Source organism: Myxine glutinosa, chromosome 10, assembly GCF_964187855.1.
Source record: "Myxine glutinosa chromosome 10, kmMyxGlut1.1, whole genome shotgun sequence".
NCBI lineage: Eukaryota > Metazoa > Chordata > Myxini > Myxiniformes > Myxinidae > Myxine > Myxine glutinosa.
In genome coordinates, this window is record NC_136270.1 from 25,684,889 (window position 1) to 25,698,474 (window position 13,586).

At 49.2% G+C, this 13,586-nt stretch overlaps 2 protein-coding genes across 2 annotated transcripts in view; both read right to left on the reverse strand.

Annotated features, from left to right (window-relative positions):
* LOC144888245 (cytochrome P450 2C23-like) overlaps nt 1-13,586 on the reverse strand; it is a 799,004-nt gene that overhangs the window by 238,329 nt on the left and 547,089 nt on the right. The window lies entirely within an intron of this gene.
* LOC144894006 (EP300-interacting inhibitor of differentiation 3-like) overlaps nt 8,418-13,586 on the reverse strand; it is a 66,757-nt gene continuing 61,588 nt past the window's right edge. Inside the window, exons 10-11 of the mRNA XM_078785467.1 lie at nt 12,745-12,827; nt 8,418-8,789 (exon numbers count right to left, since the gene is read on the reverse strand). Of these exons, the coding sequence (XP_078641593.1) occupies nt 8,709-8,789; nt 12,745-12,827 (164 nt within the window). The 3' untranslated portion in view covers nt 8,418-8,708. The remainder of the gene's footprint in view (nt 8,790-12,744; nt 12,828-13,586) is intronic.

A 13,586-nucleotide genomic window follows, 5' to 3' on the forward strand; every position in this document is an offset into this window, starting at 1 on the left:
TGTGCATCACCTTACATTGCGTGCACTTTTGCGCCCTTACCACCTTACTCACTTGTCTGCTTCTTTGTCTCCCACCTCCGAGGATCTGGCTTTGGGGTAGAGAGAGAGGAGAGAGAGGTGCTGGCTTCGCAGTTGTGGGCCTGCACTTTCGCTGCTTGCTGCTTGGATCGATACACCATACGGACCGCAATGTTTGTGGCCACCCACAATGGACCGCAGTTCTTTTGCGGCCAAGCACCACCCATGGATGGACCTATGGGTCAACGTGGCACCGATGCCAAACAGGTGAACCACTAACAGTTGGCCCCCTGACGGCCACAATATAGAAATGGACGCGGTTGGCGCCTTTCTTTATTTTTGAAAAGAAGTAAGAAGGCCAAGTGCACCACACGAAGGCAAGACCAGCGGCAGAACATCGGCCGGCTGCGACACCACCGGTGATTTATAAACACTTTATTGGTGCACCGGATGGTGCTCACTGTGTGATGGGGTGGTGCTTGATGCTTGGAAGGGGTGCTCTGCACATTATTAAAGGCCGTAGGCCACAGAGCACTCGTGGGTTGGTGTATCGATGCTAGCATGCGTGCTCTCTCTATGCATAACATCTGCATGTGTTCCTCCAAAAACAGGTCCTGGATCGTAGTGTAAATATCAGCGTAGTCTTGTGTAAATAATGCTCCCTACCGGCTGTATGTTTAGTTTGAGAATTCTTTCCGGATTCGGTTATCCTGTGGGTGTGTTTCTGTGAGGAGAAGGGTGCAACGTCGCAGGGGGACATATTTACTCATTTGTGAATATCTGTAAAACTGTCGCACTCAGGGTAGAGTTAATAGTAGAGGGAACTATATACATTGCGTGCCACACTAAAGTAGGTAAAAATTTATCGGGTCGGGACGCCCCGAGGGTAGAGAAGGGTGCAATGTTGCGAATATGGAATTTGGCCTCCATATCCGCTTGTAAATATTCCCCTATTTCCCCAATACTCCCCAACTATCCCCAATCCCCCATTCCCTAGTCCCATTGTCTGTAAACAACAATCAGTAGAGCCGACCTTCCCCTTATTCCCCCATTAAATGTCGTGCCCAGGTCCACCGCACCACACGTAGACAACTTTCGGACATCTTGCTAGTTATTCTTAGTCTATGTCAGTTAAGGACTCGTTTCCATTAATTATGACTCTTCGTTGCACCAGAATGTGATTATATGGCACCAGTAGTGAGTTTAGGACCTTTCCCATACCTCCTCCCATCTTCTTCCCCGTCTACAACAACAGAGGGGCACGGCGCTGCGCGGGGGGGGGAGTGTGCGTCCTCCCACCGGCTCGGTTAGCCGCCATCGACAATGCGCTCCAGACAACGCGCTCCAGACCATGCGCTCCACGGGGTTACCACAAAGGGGCTCCTTGTCAGCTCCTCGTCAAGGGCGGAGCCGGTAACCCCCCCGCACGCACCCAATGAGAAGCAACGTGCCGATTCCACGAGGCGGAGCTAACGAGCCGAGGGCGTGTCACTCCCCGCCGGATATACGCGGCCCCGCGCCGGATGTGACGTCAGATGCGCCCCCAGCTTGAGACGAAAAGACGCCACCTCGAGCGCTGTGCAACCTTCCGCATCTCTGGACCGGACCGGGTCGATCCTGCCCTGAGCCCAGGTGCACCTGGAGCCATCGACAACCGCTTTCCTGCCATCAACCCCCGTGTGAGTCAGCCTTGTCCCGTTTACCTGTCGTCTGTTGGGGTTAATATAAGGTTGTGTCTAAGTGCCTATCTTCCTTTGCTGTCCCTCTCGTCCCTGTAATCTGACCTTCCGTAACGAATATAATCTCCTCCGGAGGTCTTGAGAACCGTATCCCTGGTGTCGTCATTTTAATCCCAGCCGTGTGTCTGTTCCTTCATTGACCCAGCATCGCGCGACTAGTCAACGTTCGGGTATAATATCGAGTATAATCTTGTGCAGACGTGGTCATCCCAAAACCGCTCGGTGAATAACATCCAAGCCACGTCTGTAACAATTGGTGTCAGGAGTGGGATTCGAACCCGGGACTAAATTTATTAGGCCCAAATTTGTAACAAGTAGAATCGATTCGGAGCGCGTTTCCCGCGCGTTATTAGGCCCAAATTTGTAACAATTAGAATCGATTCGGAGCGCGTTTCCCGCGCGAAATTATAACGGCGAAATTTGAATTTGTTTTACGAAAATAAAATAAAAAACCGAATTTTGAAAGTCGCGCTATGGCGGATCAAGACAGCTGGGGTCCGGTAAAGGAGAGTGAGGTAGGGTCGATCCAGGACCAAATTGAGGGACAAGAGGAGAGCGAAGCAGTGAGGGCGGCAGGTTCGCAAAATAGCGCCGTCACGCACGAAGTAGCGGGCGCGCAAAATGGCGCCTCGCAAGAGCGCGTGGTAGCCGAGCCCGCTGTATCAACGGGCTTTAACATGCAGCCGATTGACATGCAGGCCCTCATTGCGCAGTTACAGGCAGCTGTACAGATGAGTATGGGGAGCCAAATTGAGCGATTGGGTGAGCGGTTGGGAAACCGGATGGATGCTCAGGGTGAGCGATTGGGAAACCAAATTGAAGAAATAACGAACGGAATGAGGGCCGATAGAGAGGCAAGGGAGCAGAGGGACAGAGACCGCAAGTTGGGCGAAAGGGTCCCAGGAGTGCGCGAGGAGGTGAGGCACTGTAAGGAGCACATGGAGAAGGAGGTGAGAAAGGGGACGGTAAAGTTACAAGGGGGCATAGAGGTCCTGACGCAGGAGGTGGAACAGCTGACGGAGGGACAAAAAGGACTAACGGAGCAGGTTCAAAGGAACACTGCGGTATTAGGAGGGTTAAAAGTGACACAGAAAGAACTAAAAGACGACTTGATAGCGACGAAGAGGGAATGTCAGATGGTACGTGGGGGACTGACAACGAGGTTGGACGAGGTGGTAGAGGTAATGGAGACGAAGGACCGGCAGGTGAGGACGCACATGGAAACGGTCAAGGTAGCCTTGGAGGACGAGCTTGAGGAGACGTACCGGGGAATAAAAGAGGTGAAGCACAAATTAGAAGAAGTGGAAGAAGGGATGAGTGAAATTAAGAAGCGACGGAGAGGGGATAAGAAAGAGATAAAAGAGGAGATAAAAGAATTGGTCCGAAGTCTGTGTTCGGATCGTGATGATGTGCTCATTAACCGGATGAGGGATTCGCAGGTGATGGAGGAGAAGCGAAGAGGAAGAAGACCTGGTGTAAGTGGTGACCAATATGGTCGTGCGTATGATGCGCCAGGAGATTTAATAAGCTTGGGGGTCGAGATAGACCCGGGTGTTCGTGAGAGGCCGTGGGTGAAGTGTGCGACAGGTCTGGTGTGCGAAAAAGGAGGTGTGCGAGAAAGTCCGACTCTGGGGTGTGTGAGGAAAAAGTGTGTGCCAAGGAGTGAGGGTGCTGGCGAGAATGAGTCGGTCGTAGCGTGTGTGCGAGGGAGCACATGGAAGCGCGGTGTGGTAAGTGTTACAGAGGGTGTGACGGGAGAGTGTGCGCAAGAGCGTGCGCGAGAAAGGTGTGTGACGGACAGGTGCATGAGGAAAGAGTGCGCTGTCAGAAGTAAGGAAGAGTATCCACCTGTGGTGAGTGTTACAGAGGGTGTAACGGGAGAGTGTGCGCGAGAAAGGTGTGTGACGGACAGGTGCATGAGGAAAGAGTGCGCTGTCAGAAGTAAGGAAGAGTGTCCACCTGTGGTGAGTGTTACAGAGGGTGTAACGGGAGAGTGTGCGCGAGAAAGGTGTGTGACGGACAGGTGCACGAGGAAAGAGTGCGCTGTCAGAAGTAAGGAAGAGTGTCCACCTGTGGTGAGTGTTACAGAGGGTGTAACGGGAGAGTGTGCGCGAGAAAGGTGTGTGACGGACAGGTGCACGAGGAAAGAGTGCGCTGTCAAGAGTAAGGGTGAGTGCGCTGTCAAGAATGGAGGTGAGAGTAGTGAGAGTGACAAGGAGCGTGAGTTAGTTGTGACAGGTGAGCGAGGATGTACACCTGGGATGGAAGGATGCACACCTGGAATGGTAGAGCGTGAGTGGGAATGCACGCTGGAGTTGGTGGTGAGGCACGTGGTTGGGTGTGCGAATGAGGGCACACCTGTGATTGTCACAGAGGAGGTGACCAAGGAGGGGGAGCGAAGAGGTGTTTTGGTGAGGTGTGCTACGAACGAATGTGTGCCAAAGTGTTCGGTGGTCAGGTGTGTGACCAAGGCTGTGAGTGGAATGGGTGTACCTGGGTGTGTAAGGAAAGGTACGAGGAGCATGGGCACGGCTGGATGTGTGAGCAAGGAACGGGCTGCGGGGTGTAAGCGTCCAGGTGAAGCATCGACGTTAGATGGGGTAGAGTTGAGAACGACTTATAGCCGAATCGGGCCCTCGGTGCGTGCTGGGCCTCGCTTTGAACGGCCGCGTCCGTGCTCCACTAGGCGGAGCGGGCGGCCCGATAGAAAGAGTCGTCATGGCGACCACTTTTTGTTGAGGCATTCCGGCAGGTCGAGATCGGGACATTGGATGGCTCCACGCCGAGGTGATGGGTGGGATCTCGGCACGGGTAAACCCCCGTCCCTGCACCGAGTACCGGACGTGTCCAGCCGCTGGCACAAAACAACCAGCATCCATTGCTTGGCTTTACGAAGCCGGGCTTTGGACAGGGATTGGCGCACCAAGAGGTATTAGTGAGTCGACTGGGTGATGAGGTTAGTGTTTTGGACTCAAAATTAGAGAAAAACAAAATTTGATGATTGGCAAGGGATTGGCAGTAGTGATTGGCAGATGATGGGCAGTGATTGGCAAATTTTTAATTTGTTGAAATTTGATGTGCAAAATTGGTAGTGAGCGATGGGCCCAGTGGGTAAGGCTGGCATTCCTGCCACCCTTCCCATGTGGGGGCAAAGGAGCAATAGCTTATGGGGTGTATGGCAGTGAAAACTAGCCCGGGTGGGTTAGGATATGGTGTGTAGGGATCTAGCGAAGAGATTGACATTAGGTGACGTTAAGTTTAGTTAGTGACTGATACCTGTAGTGGGGACGCAGGTAGATTAGTGTGGATGATAATGACGAGGGAGCGCAATAGTTTAAAGGGACGACTGGGAAGCGCAAGTTTCAGAGGGGAGTAGTTAGCTGAGATGATGCCGTGTGTGTGAGAATTGAACAGGTGTGATTGCACAGGTGTGCAACTGGACAGGTGTGTGGAGCAGTGTATGAGTAGTGAGTGTGTGGATCAGCGCGAATGCGCTTGGGGAGAGAAGGGTGCAGGTGGCACCAGGTGTGAGAGCACAGGTGTGCAGGTACAGGTGTGTGGAGAGAGTTGGAGTGAGTGGTACGGAGTGGTGTGCATGGTGCGAAGGTGTGGATGGGGGAAGAGTGGACCCCTTTCACGAGTACCCGGGGCGGGTAGTGTAAGTGTTAGGTAGAGGGTGCAGGTAAATTGTGGTTGGATATTGGCATTTGTGGTGCGGTTGCAGAATGGTATTGTGGATGGGTGCATTAGTGTTGTGGAAATGGCTGGGCGTGTAGCCTGTTAGTGTGTGTAGTTGGTTGGGCACTCCACCACTGTGAGGATGTCGGCCAGGTGAGGCCGCAGGTGGACTCTGGGAGCCGGTAGTTGTGAGTGGGTGCCTGAGGATCCCGGGTGTGGATCGGGCAGCCCAGTGCCAGAGAGGGCACGGAGTGGGGAGAGCACCAGAGGGCCTTCCCCAGGTAGATAGGTTAGGGTAAGGAACAGGTAAGCTCGGAGGCAACTACAGTGGTGGAGGTGTGCAGGTGGGTAGACCCGCTGGGAGAGGTACACGCCACAGCCCAGAAATTGTGCGAGGGCACCGGGAGATGAATCGGGGGAGTGAGACCCCAAATTGAAGAGCACCACAGTTTGGCCAATGGGAATTGGTTTTTAGAACCCATAGTGTAAGAGGGCCAATGGTTTGGCCGGAGAAAGACCCCGGGTAGTGTAAAGTTGTTAAAGTCATTTAGGAGATAGTTAGGATTGATGAACCTGTCGCACCATACGCAGCCACTTACCTGAGGTGATGATGATGACTCCACACCTGTGTTTTCTTGGTTTGTAGCAGGAAATGAGATTGCTGTGGATTTGTGAGACGCATCACGACGTGGATGAGACATTGGGGTGATTCCATCTCTCCCTCCCTAGGAGGGACTGATGATGAATTGGTAATGGCAAATTTTGATGAGAGTTGAAAATGGCAAATTTGATTGGTTAGGAGGGAGAGAAGACGAATTTGGTTTATGGGAGGAACGGGGAAGACAGTAGGGATGTTTGTTGATTTGTAAAGTAGATGTTTATGGGTAGTGTTGTGTTTTGTGGATGCAGTAAGGGGTAAGGGAGGGGCCATGTAGGTTACCTGGTGGGGGGGGGGGGGGGCGTACGATAGGAACGTACCTGTCTCACCTGGTTCCCATGTGCCCCCAGTGTGCATCATCTTGTATTGCGTGCACTTTTGCGCCCTTACCACCTTACTCACTTGTCTGCTTCTTTTGTCTCCCACCTCCGAGGATCTGGCTTTGGGGTAGAGAGAGAGGAGAGAGAGGTGCTGGCTTCGCAGTTGTGGGCCTGCACTTTCGCTGCTTGCTGCTTGGATCGATACACCATACGGACCGCAATGTTTGTGGCCACCCACAATGGACCGCAGTTCTTTTGCGGCCAAGCACCACCCGTGGAAGGACCTATGGGTCAACGTGGCACCTATGCCAAACAGGTGAACCACTAACAGTTGGCCCCCTGACGGCCGCAATATAGAAATGGACGCGGTTGGCGCCTTTCTTTATTTTTGAAAAGAAGTAAGAAGGCCAAGTGCACCACACGAAGGCAAGACCAGCAGCAGCCACACAATGATTCATAGACACTTTATTGGTGCACCGGATGGTGCTCACTGTGTGATGGGGTGGTGCTTGATGCTTGGAAGGGGTGCTCTGCACATTATTAAAGGCCGTAGGCCACAGAGCACTCGTGGGTTGGTGTATCGATGCTAGCATGCGTGCTCTCTCTATGCATAACATCTGCATGTGTTCCTCCAAAAACAGGTCCTGGATCGTAGTGTAAATATCAGCGTAGTCTTGTGTAAATAATGCTCCCTACCGGCTGTATGTTTAGTTTGAGGATTCTTTCCGGATTCGGTTATCCTGTGGGTGTGTTTCTGTGAGGAGAAGGGTGCAACGTCGCAGGGGGACATATTTACTCATTTGTGAATATCTGTAAAACTGTCGCACTCAGGGTAGAGTTAATAGTAGAGGGAACTACATTGCGTGCCACACTAAAGTAGGTAAAAATTTATCGGGTCGGGACGCCCCGAGGGTAGAGAAGGGTGCAATGTTGCGAATATGGAATTTGGCCTCCATATCCGCTTGTAAATATTCCCCTATTTCCCCAATACTCCCCAACTATCCCCAATCCCCCATTCCCTAGTCCCATTGTCTGTAAACAACAATCAGTAGAGCCGACCTTCCCCTTATTCCCCCATTAAATGTCGTGCCCAGGTCCACCGCACCACACGTAGACAACTTTCGGACATCTTGCTAGTTATTCTTAGTCTATGTCAGTTAAGGCCTCGTTTCCATTAATTATGACTCTTCGTTGCACCAGAATGTGATTATATGGCACCAGTAGTGAGTTTAGGACCTTTCCCATACCTCCTCCCATCTTCTTCCCCGTCTACAACAACAGAGGGGCACGGCGCTGCGCGGGGGGGAGTGTGCGTCCTCCCACCGGCTCGGTTAGCCGCCATCGACAATGCGCTCCAGACAACGCGCTCCAGACCATGCGCTCCACGGGGTTACCACAAAGGGGCTCCTTGTCAGCTCCTCGTCAAGGGCGGAGCCGGTAACCCCCCCGCACGCACCCAATGAGAAGCAACGTGCCGATTCCACGAGGCGGAGCTAACGAGCCGAGGGCGTGTCACTCCCCGCCGGATATACGCGGCCCCGCGCCGGATGTGACGTCAGATGCGCCCCGAGCTTGAGCTTTGAGAAGCCAAGAGAGCCACCTCCGAGCGCTGAGAGACCTCCTGCATCTTTTGGACCGAGTCGATCCTGCCCTGAGCCCAGGTGCACCTGGAGCCATCGATACCCGCTTTCCTGCCATCAATCCCCGTGTGAGTCAGCCTTGTCCCGTTTACCTGTCGTCTGTTGGGGTTAATATAAGGTTGTGTCTAAGTGCCTATCTTCCTTTGCTGTCCCTCTCGTCCCTGTAATCTGACCTTCCATAACGAATATAATCTCCTCCGGAGGTCTTGAGAACTGAACCCTTGGAGTCGTGTCATTTGAAACCCAGCCGTGTGTCCTTTTCCTTTATTGCCCTAGCGTAGCGCGACTAGTCAACGTTCGAGTATAATCTTGTGCAGACGTGGTCATACCAAAACCGCTCGGTAAATAACATCCAAGCCACGTCTGTAACAGTATCTTTAATACTTACAAGTGTAAAATGATGGATTAACCCGTCATCTTCACACACAAATGGCACAAAATACAATCAAATACTTTGCCTGCAAAGAGAAATACTATGGCAACAATACCTTTACAAATGACCGAAAGACTGGAATGAATTGAGTGCCACAAAATGCCAGGACCCTTTGTTCAATAAATACGACCAAAGAAAAACAGGAAACAAGTAGGAGCAAAACAAACAAACAAAAAAAAAAACATCCATTCTTCAAGATTCATTATGAGTATGGTTGCATTTTTACGGTTGCATCTCAGTTCCTGAGAAGACTGCAGGAACAGGAATCAAAGCTTGATGGATATGGAGTGTATCGATTATCTCCTGAAAAGCAAAACCAGGAAGGGATGAATTATAGTTATTTTACAAGCGCATCAACTTAATCTCTTAAAGTGTAAGTTTTATGATCTTTTATCTTTATGTTCTTTTATGTTCTTAATTTTATGTTCTTTTATCCTTGCGCTTCTTGAAGAAAAAAACAAACTGGCGGGATATTGTAATCGGCTCTGTCCATCATGCTATCTCCTAAACATTTGGGCAGAAATTCACCAAACGTGGTCGTTATGATCACCACATGGCAAAGGTGCAAGAGCAGTATCATTTTTGCCCCCCACCCCCTGGGTCAGAAAGTCAAATACCAAAACATGGAATTACAGGCACATTTTAAACACTTTAATGAAACTTTGTATATGCAATCAACATTGGGGGGTGCATGAAATAGGTAACTATTTTTTTGGATTTGACCACCGGTTCATACTCCAATGGGTGGAGATTTGGGTTCATCAGGGTCAAAACGGCTTAAAAACAGATATATAGCTCAGACCTGGCCAACCGGTTTGTGAAAGACTTGGGGCAAAACCTCTTCCTGGTTAACCCACACAAAGATGAGAATACCTAACTGGGGCTGTTAAAGTATCGAGGACATTAACAATAGAGCATACACACATGCACACACTCACTCATTTTACATTAAAATAACATTAATGTCATTGAGAACATTTACATTGGATTGCACCTGTATGGGCAACATACAAGAGCAAAAAGGAGAGCTGGAGATAAGGTGAGGAATGATGTGGAAGTGGTCTGGAGAGGGTGGCACTGATAGAGAGACAACAGAAGCTGCAGGTCTGAGAACAATTGTGCCAGAAGGATTGCGAGAATGAAGAGGGTGGATGGAAGGAGTATGGATGAACTGAGGTTGGAGATTGGTGTGCAGATGAGCTTGACGGAGAGATTGGTGAAATGCTGGCTGAAGTGCGCTGGACACTTGGTGCGGATGGAGGAAGAAAAAATGGCAAAGAGAGGATAGGTTTAGGGAGAGGGAGGAGGAAGAGGTAGACCGTGGCTGAGATGGGAGGATTGTGTGAGGCAATAAGGTAGCGGTTGTTGGAGGGTGGGGAGAGTTGGTTGAGGACAGAGGGAAGTGAGGAGTATCATGGTCAAGGCAGGGCAGAATATTAGTACCATTGGACCTCACCTCTTAAAGGCAAGAGAAGAAGAAGATGAGGTCTTAATTATTTATTTCAAACACTTGCAACAACAATACTTTTTTTTTTCTTTTTTTTAAATACAGAATCGAGGCTTGTGAAAGAGCCAACATTTATCACACAAACAAATCAAACAGACAAACAAAATATATAAAAAGAGGGAGCGGTAGACAAGATGGGGAGAGAAGGGGAAGCACACAAACACAACATTTGAGAGCAGGGACATCGGGAGATGTGTGGGAGGGAGAGGGCTTGGGGGGAGGAGGGCGTGGGAAGAGGGGGGGGGGGGGGGTGGGAAAAGTATAAAACACAAGGACACCAATGACTTCCAGGAAAGAAGTTGGTATTTCAAAAAAGTGGATTTGGGGTGAAATTAGCGGGGGTAGAAAAGATCAAGGTTTTGGATGGGGGAAGATGGGATTTTTATTATTTTTTGTATACAATATCGAGGCTCGTGAAAGAGCTAACATTAATCACACAGAAAGACAAACCAACACATAAAACATATAACATGGGGAGCGGGAGACAAGATGGGGCGAGAGGGGGAAGAACACAAACACAACATCTGAGAGCAGGGACATCGAGAGATCTGTGGGAGGGAGAGGGCTTTGGGGGGGGGGCATGTGAAGGGGGAGGGGGGTGGGAGAGGTATAAAACATATGGACACTGCCAGAACTTCCAGGAAAGAAGTTGGAATTTCAATCAAACAAGGTGGATCTGGGGTGAATTCGTGGGGGTAGAAAAGATCAAGGTTTTGGATGGGGAGAGATAAGAGATGGTGGTGAACAGCTGTTTTAAAGACCTGGAGGGAGGAGTGGGATTGAAGGGAGTGTGGGAGTTTGTTCCAGAGGCGGGAGAAAAGAGGAATGAAAGAGTGAAGGTGAGCAGAGAGCCACGATTTCGGCAGTTTAACCATCAGAGGGTTGCTGGCAGATCTTGTGAAACCTGTAGGAATATTTGGGGGACAAAGCACAGAGAGAGCTGGGGGAGCAAGGCCAGAGAGGAGTCGGTAGAAGACAGAAAGACCACCAACCTGCCTGCGGTGAGTGAGTGAAAGGCCCTCGGAGGGTGGTGAACAGCTGTTTCAAAGACCTGGAGGGAGGAGTGGGATTGAAGAGAGTGAGGGAGTTTGTTCCAGAGGCGGGAGAAAAGAAGAACGAAAGAGTGAAGGTGAATAGAGAGTGTGATTTTGGCAGTTTAACCATAAGAGGGTTGCAGGCAGATCTTGTGCGACCTGCAGGAATATTTGGGGGACAGAGCACAGAGAGAGCTGGGGGAGCAAGGCCGGAGAGGAGTCGGTAGAAGACAGAAAGACCACCAACCTGCCTGCGGTGAGTGAGTGAAAGGCCCTCGGAGTTAGCTTCATCGTGGGAGATTCCAATGATTCTGAACGCTTTGCTTTCAACAGCGTGAAGACGAGCTAGGTGTGAGGCAGGAGCACCAGCCCAGAGGGGAGAACAGTATTCCATTGAGCTGCGGATGAAAGCCTTGTATGTGGTGAGGAGCTCAGGTGTGCCAAGGAAGGACTTCGCACGACGGAGGATGCCCAGTCGGCGACTGGCTTTGGAGGCCAGCTTGGAAATGTGGTTTACCCAGGAAAGATCATGGCAGATAGTGAGACTCAAAAGCTTGAGTGACAGTTATTCCAAACTACTCACTATGAGTGACCCAAGAGCTCATTCTCTTGTTTTATCTACCAGTGGCACCACTGTCAGATCATTGCATTTTGTCAACTAGCACTTTCGTGAGGCTCGATTTTTCGACTGAAAAAAACAAACAAACAAAATCTAAACATTTCCTAAAAGGTGGAGATCAAGCTCGGAATTTTTTCTATTTTCTTTCTTCTATATGCGGCAGACGGTAGGTACACAGGATCTCTGGAGCTCAGCCAGAGTGATCATCGAGTTCTTGGTCACCTCTCTTACCAAGGCCCTTCTCCCCCGATTGCTCAGTTTGGCCAGGCGGCCAGCTCTTGGAAGAGTCCTGGTTGTTCCAAACTTCTTCCATTTAAGAATTGTGGAGGCCACTGTGCTCTTGGGAACCTTCAATGCAGCAGAATTTTTTTTGTAGGCTTCCCTAGATCTGTGCCTCGACACAATCCTGTCTGAGCCCTGCCGGCAGTTCCTTCGACCTCATGACTTGGTTTTTGCTCCGACATGCATTGTCAGCTGTGAGACCTTATATAGACAGGTGTGTGCCTTTCCAAATCATGTCCAATCAATTGAATTTACCACAGGTGGACTCCAATCAAGGTGTATAAATATCTCAAAGATGATCAAGAGAAATGGGAGGCACCTGAGCTAAATTTCAAGTGTCATAGCAAAGGGTCTGAATACTTATGTGAATGTGATATTTCAGTTTTTTCTTTTTAATAAACTTGCAAAACTTTCTAAAATCCTGTTTTCTCTTTGTCATTATGGGGTATTGAGTGTAGATTGATGAGGGAAAAAATGAATTTGAACGATTTCAGCATTAGGCTGCAACATAACAAAATGTGAAACAAGTGAAGGGGTCAGAATACTTTCTGAATGCACTCACTGTACATCAGATTCTCAAAACATTGGCCACTGACTTCATTAAACCTCTCAAACATTTCTCACGACACTGGTGCCACTTAATATTATCTGCCCTTTCGGAATTTCATCGAAAATGACGCCTTTGTAATTTATTTTATAAAAGCACTTAATTCTCCATGAGCCTTGGACTCTCATTTTTGCAAGAAAATTACAATTAGTGTTCAAAACAACTACAGTATTCTTTATTGAAGAATGTAGTCAAAACAAACATTTTACCTTCCATTTCTGCATGGACAATGATGTGATCATCTGTTTGTTGCCCGAATGATCCATCCTCTCATGGTGCAGCGGAACCAATCCTGTATCACATTGACACAAGCTATTAGTGCAGAGAAGCCGGAGCCATATATTGGGTTATTCACAAACACAGGTTTCCTGCAACTACGGCAGCGCAACGCCCCGCTAGGAGTTTACAACAATAATTTGACAATTATCTTGATCGGAGTGCATATGGACTGGGAGAATACTGCTGAAAGTGAAAACTGGTTATTATCATATTGTGTGCTTGTGCTTGTGAAAGGACCGGGGGAGGGGGGAGGGGCGGATGCTCCATGAGGAACTTGATTAAGGTAAGCAGTCAATTAAAAAAAATTATACATATATATATATATATATATACATATATATATATATATATATATATATATATATATATATATATATATATATATATATATATTGTTGCGGATATGGGACTTGGCCTCAATATCCGCTTGTAAATACTCCCCTATTTCCCCAATACTCCCCAACTATCCCCAATCCCCCATTCCCTAGTCCCATTGCCTGTAAATAACACTCTGTAGAACCGACCTTCCCCTTTTTCCCCCATTAAATGTCGTGCCCAGGTCCACCGCATCTCACGTAGACAACTTTCGGACATCTTGCTAGTTATTCTTAGTCTATGTCAGTTAAGGACTCGTTTCCATTAATTCTGACTCTTCGTTGCACCAGAATGTGATTATATGGCACCAGTAGTGAGTTTAGGACCTTCCCATACCTCCTCCCATCTTCTTCCCCAAACAACAACTACAACAACAACTACAACAACAACTACAACA